The sequence below is a fragment of the Euleptes europaea genome, chromosome 4, assembly GCF_029931775.1.
Source record: "Euleptes europaea isolate rEulEur1 chromosome 4, rEulEur1.hap1, whole genome shotgun sequence".
NCBI lineage: Eukaryota > Metazoa > Chordata > Lepidosauria > Squamata > Sphaerodactylidae > Euleptes > Euleptes europaea.
Genome location: NC_079315.1, coordinates 70,082,421 through 70,091,914, shown reverse-complemented (window position 1 = coordinate 70,091,914; position 9,494 = coordinate 70,082,421). Strand labels below are relative to the sequence as shown.

The 9,494-nt window shown below is 43.6% G+C and overlaps 1 protein-coding gene across 1 annotated transcript; it reads right to left on the bottom strand.

The window, feature by feature from the left end:
* Positions 1-6,525: 6,525 nt before the first annotated feature.
* ATG12 (autophagy related 12) lies at positions 6,526-9,474 on the bottom strand. The gene is made up of 4 exons (XM_056848826.1): positions 9,318-9,474; positions 7,862-7,998; positions 7,261-7,323; positions 6,526-6,604 (listed from the first exon to the last, which is right to left on the bottom strand). The coding sequence occupies exons 1-4, from the start codon at positions 9,472-9,474 to the stop codon at positions 6,545-6,547; spliced, it is 417 nt and encodes a 138-aa protein (XP_056704804.1). The 3' UTR covers positions 6,526-6,544.
* Positions 9,475-9,494: the final 20 nt, after the last annotated feature.

Genomic DNA, 9,494 nt, shown 5'->3' with positions numbered 1-9,494 from the left:
CGCTAAGTCGCCTTCCTCCGCACCCAGGAGCGCTTCGAGCCGGAGAAGAAAAGCCCGCCCCTCTCGCCTGCAGAGAAAAAAGACGCCCCCCCCCCGCCGGCGGCTTCTCTTGCCCTCTATCTTCTCCTGGCGCTACAGTGGGAATGTACCAAGTTGGCCAAGGTGGGTCGAGGGAGGCTCCGGCGAGCCGCTTCAGCTAGCTAGAGGCTCCCGCGGAACGCTGTAAAAAAAAAAGCACACACACACACACACACACACACCCAGCCTCCCGGCTTGCGTAGTGCTTCAGCAAAGCCCCGTGCTTTTTCGAGGTGGGGCGCCCGCGCGGCTTTCTTCTCGCTCCCCGGCGCTGTTCCTGGAGGGCCCCGGGCTTGCATCTCTGATGGGCAGTGCGTTGGAAACCCCCCGACTCACCAAGAAAACGAAGGCCGTTTACGCATGGGCAGTTTTGCCTTGGATTGGCCTCTCGCTGGATGCACGTTTCCCCCATCTGAGCTCGCCAAACTCTGCAGGGGGGCTTGTTGTTGGGGAATTTGGATGGGGGAGATGTGCATCTAGAGAGTGGCAAGTCCAAGCTAAAACCTCCGATGCTGAAATGGCCAAAGAAAACCTTGAAGGATTTCTTTGTAAAAACAATGATTTATCCCAGTACCCTCGAAATTGCACTGTAAGGCACCGTGCCTTTCCAAGGACGGGCGGGAGTACGCACGGGCCTCTTAAAAGTAAGCTCCCCCACTGCAATAAGCAGTCGGGGCAAATCTCTTAACTGTACAATCCTAAATAGTTGCACCCTTCTTAAAAACCACTGCCTTCGATGGCTTTAGAAGGGTGTACTTCTGTTTAGCATTGACGTTTAAGCCATCTTTCAAATTCAGAATGCAAGCAGATGCTTAAGCAGGGGACCACCTACCCCTCAACCTCCCTTTAACAAGCCTGGTAACAATCCAGTGGTTGAAGACTGTGTGTGTAAAGCGCCATCAAGTTGCAGCTGACTTATGGCGACCCCTTATGGGGTTTTCAAGGTAAAAGACTAATAGAGGTGGTTTGCCAGTGCCTTCCTCTGCTCAGCATCCCTGGTATTCCTTGGTGGTCTCCCATCCAAATACTAACCAGGGCTGACCCTGCTTAGCTTCTGAGATCTGACAAGATCAGGCTAGCCTGGGCCATCTAGGTCAGGGCAGTTAAAAACTAGTGGATGATAAAGAATGATTTGACACACATCTCCCTTCAAGGCAGGCTTTTCAGCAATGTAGAAATGACTTTTAATCCCCATAATTTATTTAATATCCACTTTCCCCCCAGTGGGGACCCAAACCAGCAACCCCCATCCACCTTTTCATTCTCACAGCAACCCTCTGAGGTAGGTTAAGCTGAGAGTAACAGGCCAAGGTCACCCAGCAAGCTTCCAGGACAGAATGGAGGATTCAACAGCAGGTTCTCCATTTCATTGTTCAGCACTCTAACCAGTACCATGCATTAGGCTCTTTGAATATGGAAGAGGGGGCGTTATCCCAGAGTTGAGCAAGGTATGAATTAAGAGAGATGAAATGAGGATCCATATGAGAACCACATTGTGTACATGTATCACATGTACACATAATACTTTTGCGTATGTGTGTATGTGTTTCTACACAATATCTCATCTCAGGGCTCAGGGGTGACTTTGCCAGTTACCCTCTCAGAAAGCAGCAACCAAAGGCAAGCCATTGTGATACTACTTATCTCCCTAAGCAAACACAACACAGCTGATGAGATTTTTGCTCATCTCGTTTGATAGAAGTGTGCTGCTTCAGAGGGAGACAGTGCAAAGCTGTGGTCCAGAAACAGTTTATCTCTGTTCTGAAACAGGCATTGTTATATTTTAGTAACACATTTATTTGCTGCCAAATCAGACTTATGATGACCGCTGATGGGGTTTTCAAGGCATGAGATGTTCAGAGGTGGTTTGCCTTTGCCTGCCTCTGCGTCATGACCCTGGTATTCCATGGAGGTCACCCATCCAAATAGTTGCCAGGGTCAATCCTGCTTAGCTTCCAAGATCTGACGAGATCAGGCTAGTCTGGCTATCTGGGTCAAAAATACAATAAGCATTAAACAGTGTTACATTTAACTTGCAAATGAAGTTTGAGCCATTCTCACTTCCAGTTTACATACGGTCTACTGAATACCCAACCAAAAGAGCAAACTGTGTTAAAACAAGCTTGTGTGTCCTAGAGATTTGAACATTGCGTTATTTAAATCAGTTTTTGAAAGGGAAATGTAAAGGTATGTTTATTAACAAAATCCTCACCTAACTTGAGGATTTCAATATCTCAGTTTCCTATATTTCTCAAGCACAGTATATCTGTAAAAACTTCATATATTCCAGTCGTACAATCAACTCTCAAGGGACAGCAGTGGAAAGTATATTGATCCTTGTGTTTCCCAATTATACTATTGATTTTGCAAAACTATGGTAACCACAACCATTTCAGCATTACTTAGGATATGAAGGTGCTACATTACTACGCTTCACAACATTTAAGTTTTAAAAATCTCTAAAATTATTCATTATTCTCGTTTTCAAATGATCTTCAGTTTACCTTGTTTTCTCAAGCATCTTCCCTGTCTCACTCCAGAGTTTGAACCCAATGCTGCAAGTTGTTTCTTGACAACAACCACACACCACCATTAGGAGCCCCAAGCACAATCAGCAATTAACAAGACTGGCAGCGCATTCCTGAGCTGCTGGCGGCTGGGGACAGCGGGGAGGAGGTGCTGCTGCGACGCCTCCTAAGCCATTCTACTACTGCCAGCAACTTGAAAAAAGCCTTTGAAATGCTTTTTTCTCTTAAAATGGGGCTTTTCGCCCCATTGAGAAAAGCAAGGCTGTGCCTACTAAAAAACAGGCGCAGCCTTGCTCTTCTCGCCGCCGGAGTACCCTTGGCAAAAGGGGACAGGAGGCTGCCTAATGGCAGCTCCTCCCCCTGCCTGCCCTGGGAACGCCTCCAAGGATGCCCCCAAGAAAGCTGGCATGGGCCTTTATGCTGGTGGGACGCCAGCAGAAGTCCCCGCCGGTGTCCTGAGGTGGCGCTGCCACGGCAGTACCCAGAGACCAGCATCCAGGCCTCTTCACTGGCGTTGGGGCTAACGCCAGCGTAAGTAGCCCAGATGCCGGCGTGGGGGGCCCTAACACCAGTGCGGCCACTTCCTGGCATCCTAAGGGCTTTTGCCCTCGAAGGTCAGGAATGCACTGTTATTTGCTCAGTGGGTTCTTGGTATGGTGGTGCTGAGTTAAGGAGATGCAATTTCCACAGTACTTAGAAGCACTCATATGATGCCATTTGTACAATACTTACCTCATATGTTCTATAGCAGACTAAGTCCCAAATCTAAACTCTGCCTCTAACCAGATACTTAATTTTAAAGAATTACTGGCATTCCACCTGGATTAATAGTAAAGTCAGTAATCTCCATAAAAGTATAACAAAATGTTTACATCTCAAGCTTGAATCACGTGGAATTTGTTTAGGGGCACCATGACCTTGGCTGCATGGCTTGATCTATGTGGCTCAGCTGACAGTGGTACAAATGTGGGATTTGCCAATGATATGTTGGCCCCTGCTCATGTTATGATGCTTTTATTCTATCCAGCCAATGTCTAAGTGAAAATATGACAGCTGTTTTAAGGTTCAAGGATACGTCTGGAAGGCACATAACAGAGAAACCAGGCGACAACTAATTAAGTCTGGATCTGGTCAGCATCTTGGTGGGACATCTTGAGTTCCACAATGGAAGAACGGTAGGTAAACATTTAATAAATAATAAAATGCCAGATTCATAAGAGTTTCCATAAAGGCAGCTATAGGAAGATTTTGTTTTGCAGAATACATTGGGCCTTAATAAATCCAAATATGGTTTACAGGAAATAATTTTAACAATACAACTGCAATGTTGTCAGTATTGCAAAAAATTTACATCCACTTTAAATAAATCAGTATACTAATCTCCTATTAAGGAAATGTTTTAGAGATCAGAAATATCAACAATTTGAGATTAATGAGAGCAAATAAAAGTAGGCCCTACTTGAAAAACAGCATGCTACTGTTGATCAGAAGCAAAAGCTGAGTTACTACCAACAAAGTCTTCTCTGAATTGTTATTTTCATTACTGAGGATACGATGAGCAAAGCTAATGTGTGATCTCTCCCTTCCTCCAAGGTCATTTTGGGTGTTCCATAGTTATTCATTTACCATAATGATCTCAAGAGGAACTAGTAGGTTCCTGTTGAAAAGGACACAAGATGAAAGCCTAAAGGTCAAGAAGACTCTACAAGGGAACTGGGTGCTAAATGTACATATTGTGGGATCTACAGCACTAAGCAATGGCAAAAGTAAATACTTCCAGGGACAGAAAACGGATGCCAGTTAGAAGGATGAATGCAGAGTAAGAAATTTTGTTCGGAAAACACATTTATGTTTCTGCACTTACTTCATGTAATGGTTAGTGGTGGTTTTTAAATGGACAGACAGGAGAGGAATAAAGCCAAGGCTATTTGGAAGGAGGCATGAGATAATCATTTAGATTATGCATCTTTCTAACAAGCATTTTCTCTAGTTATTCAAATGCCCCTAACTCTAAGTCGTACAGTCCTTGAAGGAATTATACTAATTGGACTAAACCAATGACTAAACTACACAATCCAATCAACTACTGTAGTTTATTCAGAACATTTATATTTGTGTTTATTCAGAACATTTATACTTACTTAGAACAGCAGGTTCTTATACTATCTGTTAGAAAAGCAGATCCCTATAATTTTGAAATGCTCACACCATTATAACATCCTTTCAATGGGGATCTTGAGTTCTGTCCACTTTAGAAGCTCCTTGATACATAGATCTTGAGCAGCAGAATTGTTTAAACCTGTTACTTAAGGGACATAAGGACTGAAATAAAATTTGCAACTGCCCCGGCCTGCTGGAACTCTTTGTCTAGCGAACCCCGGGCCCTGTGGGACCTAGCAGGGTTCCACAGGGCCTGCAAGATGGAGATGTTCCGCCAGGCCTATAGTTGAGGGCAGCAACGGTATTATCTAGATGCTGGTCTGCTTTCCCCTTCCCCTGCTTTTTCCTTCCCTTCCCAGCGCTCCTTTCTATTCCCCATATGTACCATATGCCCTTCCTCTCTTGATCATTCCATCTTAATTATTAATTTGAGGCCCATCTTTCCCCCCTGTGATAGTTTAGTTGTATGTACATCTCTCCCTGCTGGGAATTATTTTGGTGCCTTGAATTGGCTATTGAGCAATATTTCAGCATTGCTAGTATTAACTATATTTTTATCATATGTATTATGTATTTTATTGGATGTATTTTATCATGATATGAGCCACCTTGAGCCCAGCGTTGCCAGGAGAGGGTGGGATAGAAAAGAAATAAAAATAAAAGGGTATTACATCACACACAGATAATCCAGGACAATCAATTACAAGAGGAATAATGTAACACAATCTAAGAACCTCATAAGAGGGATATCCCAACAGCATTTGTGCTAGAGAATCATTCAAACCGGAGGAACATGATCAGGACCTTTCTGAATAAGGTAACTTAATATATCTACCTTTCATAGCCATAGAAGGGTTAGCATTTAATCTGGCAAGAAAAAACATTCTTAAACGCCATGGGATTGTCAAAAAATAAGTATAAAATGGCAAATATCTTGGGGAGGAATACAAAAAAAAACTGAAATGAGGAACCATGATGAGCACAAGTAACTGGTGGTATGATGGTATAATACTTGTATTCAGACTCTGACTGTAGATTTCAGAATATCAAATGTTTTCATTGTGATACAAGTAATCTTATAGCACTAAGACTGGGGATATTGTATTAGAAAGCAAGTACAGGTAGTCCAAAATGTAAAAACCTTTAAATGGTTTGGCCAAGGGCCTTTTTCCTTTGAACAGCAGAACACTCCCACCCCCTACATGCCATAACCCAAACTGTATTTGAAAATCCTTACAGTTTCAGACAAAGTTTGCAATTTGAGGGGAGAGGGATGCTAACTGAAATACAATTTCAAAGTCCTATGACTGCATGGAACCAGAAACTGGAACCTAGTTACTGTGCTTCAAAAAAGGAGTCAAGGAGAACAGAATATAGAAATGTTAACCCTTTTATCATTGATACAGAAACTCCATGTCCAGTAAGTATTCTTCTGCAAGGAGAGGGTATAGACTTCTATACAACCTGGTGAATGATGAATTGTGGACTCTTAAATCAGAACGGCAGTATCCCTTTTCCAGAAACAAACCTCAGAGTTTTGGTGCATGAAAAGGCAGCTCAATTGTTCAGGGGCACAAGTACAATTATTTTCACAAGACGAAGAATATTATCAGGCTGAGAAGTATTGCTTGCATTGACCTGTAGAGAAAACTTGAGGAAGAATAAAGTGAATTCCATGGGCAACAGTGCCGACATCTCTTCAGTTTGTCAACAGGGAATGTCTGAAGATCATAGCCCATTTGCTTTCTGACAAATCCTAAACCACAGCAGGTCTTAATTCATCCCCAGGCTTGAGATTTACAATAATGCAGTACCAGCTTGCCATCACTTCCAAAGCACTGTCAAGGAATCAGAACAGACAAAAATAAGAGAAAAAAGTTAAGCTAGCAACAAAGTAAACAATGTAATGTTGATTTAATCCTGATAGCAGCAAGGTGTTATTGCTCTATTGTGAGGTGACAGCATCCCATTATGGAGCTGTATAACAGGGCCCAATAGATGAAGGCTTGCTCTTCTACTGAGGAACAAAACAGGAGTCCAATGGCACCTTTAGATGAGCCTAAGCTCACTTTATCAGATGCACTGGAGTGTACATCCATTAAGTTGGTGCTTCATATACACAATGATGGGAGCTTGGGAGGGATAAAGAGAGAGGCTAGTTTAAAACAAGATCTAATAAATAGAACAGTAAGTTCACAGAACGGGTGAGGTTTACTGCAACTATTGTTAGATAAGCAATGCAGAATTAACATAAAATATAGAGGAACATGAGCAGATTCAGTAGGAAATTACATGGAATATGCAAGATAGAACCTATACTACAGGCCCTGTAGCGAATGAGGAGTGTCCTCTACTGAAGCTTTCTTATGAAACACTGCCACCTATGGACTAGTTCTTGCACTATTAAATATTTATTCTAGACAGGAAGCCATATCAAACCAGCACCAGTTTTCTGTTACTAACTAAATAAAAACATTTCACAGATGAGATTCACCTCATAGAGTGTTCCAACCTCCTGGTCTGGTGAAGGCGCAAAGGACTGATTCACATAAATAAACTGCATGGTAAAAAAAGAGATACACTGCATCAAATTAAGCATGCCTAGGTTCTCAGCTGAAATCTAGAGCCAGTGACTCTACAATTTAATGACAAGGCAAACAAAACAGGCACCGTGTAAACCACCAGAAACCATAATTATTCAGCTACTTCAGAAATAACCCCCAAACATTTGGTCACATGCATAGTAGTAACTCCAAGTAATACTGGGTACCATTTAAAGCACCAAATTTACCCAAAAATAACACTTTTTTTCAGGTAAGCTGTCAAGAAAGAGTCTTACACTCATAAGTTACAAGTATATAAAGTAATAGTGTGTGTGTGTGACACTGGGGGTTTCTTACTTTTAGGTAAATATAGTATATACATTCATAGATGCACATTTAAGAGGATTGGGGGGGCTGCATGTGGCCTTCCCAGCAGTATCTAGCTGATGGCAACAGCTGGAGAAAGAATACTGGCCTAAATTAACCTCTGGTCTCTTTATGTCCTCACGTTCCCCTCAATTCCCCATTCAGGAATGAAAAACCACCACATACCAGCTGTTCTGAGGCCAATAGTTTGAGAAATTTTTTGATGAAGTCAATAAGCCCCTGGATTGTGCGAGTTCTCTCTACAGTCCATTTCTTGGTCCTCATTATAGGGGTATCTCCAACAGCCTTAAGCAAAACATCAACTAGAACATAAAGAATATTTTAGATGAAAAACTTGGAAGTAGACACCAAGGAACAGAGCAAAAAAAGGGGGAGCTAAAGTATTCTGAAAACTGTTTATTTGTTGTACTTCATTTATTCCCCAAACTATTGAACCCTGGGCAGATAACCTGGGCAGAAATGGCCTAAGATAATAAACAAATCACTAATAGGAAAAGTACTCTCAAGGATTCAAAGTCCTACAGGAAACCACAAGAAAGCATTTGATCTAGGGCTGCCATGCCCCTGCTGGGGCAGGGCATTCCCTACCCCCAACTGCAACCCCCCTTGCTACAATCAGCTGGCCAGCTGGGGGACACACCTATGGCGAGGGAGGCCAAGATCTCGAATGTGGGCAAAACTCTACGGTAAAAAGGAGTCAACAAAATACCAGAGTGTCCCCATGTTGCTAGTGATTCAATGTTGTTACTTCCAGTGCATACCAAAAGTGGCATCACCAGCCTAGATCTCCCCACCCCTGCTGATTGCCAGGAGGGACCTGACAACCCTAATTTGGTCTCACTTATTGAAGCCTGGAGGCCGCCTTATATGACTCACATAGCTGGTCCATCCAATTCCCTTATTATTGACTTTGATGCCAGAGTCTCAGGCAGCAGCCATAGCTTCAAGGTAGAGCATCTGGTTTGCATGCCTGGGTTCAACCCCAGCATTTCTAGTGAAAATGATGCAAAAAGTGAAAGACCTCTCTAAGACTCCAGAGATCTGCTGCCAGCCAGTAGACTATTCTGACCTTGATCGACCACTGGTCTGAACTCAGGAAAAGGCAACTTCAGATGTTCAAGTGCAAACACCTGATACAGAGTCTGAACCTGGCACCTTCCGCATGCAAAGTGTGTACCCAACCACTGAGTCATGCCCAAGGGGGCAATAATGGGCACTAAAGAGTTCTATGAATAATTCAGCTGGCAAACTGACAGCTGTTGGTGAGTTCTGCTTAGGGACCCAAAAGGCTCCCCAACTTTGGAATTATGCCATTTCTTCACCATCTAGGTGCCTGGTGTAAGTAGTTCCATCATAATATTGTCGAAGGTTTTCACGGTCAGAGTTCATTGTATAACCTACAAGAACCAGTTCCATCACAGTTGCTCCTTGGTTTGGAGAAAAACACCCTGCGCCTTAAACAGAGGCTTAATGTGTGGAAATGGGCAGTAGAAGCTTTTGATAACACGGAGGTTAACATTATCCCATTAAGCCTCTTTCAAATGGACAGGGCCTTTTATTCCAGCCCAGTGAGCAGCCCCACCAGCCCCCCGCAGCCCCACCACGCCAAAGGCCGCTTTACTTTTCTTCTTCGTGTCTCCAGCGGGTTCCTCGGCCACCGGGGAAACGGCCAAGGCGGGAGCCGGCTCCGGAGCCCCCGCCGCAGCCCCTCCGCCTTCCGGGATCTCGGCCCCTTCCTGAGGCGACAGGGACGCCTGTTCTTCAGTTACTTCCGCCATGATGCACACAGAACGGAAGT

What these genes read in the sequence shown, in the direction of transcription:
- ATG12 (XM_056848826.1), bottom strand. Translation starts at nt 9,474, where the DNA reads ATGGCGGAAGTAACTGAAGAACAGGCGTCCCTGTCGCCTCAGGAAGGG. An exon ending in TATTGGCCTCAGAACAGCTG is followed by an intron (nt 7,324 to 7,861) that starts GTATGTGGTGGT and finishes TTTACCATGCAG; the next exon opens with TTTATTTATGTGAATCAGTC. An exon ending in AGGTTGGAACACTCTATGAG is followed by an intron (nt 6,605 to 7,260) that starts GTGAATCTCATC and finishes ATTCCTTGACAG; the next exon opens with TGCTTTGGAAGTGATGGCAA.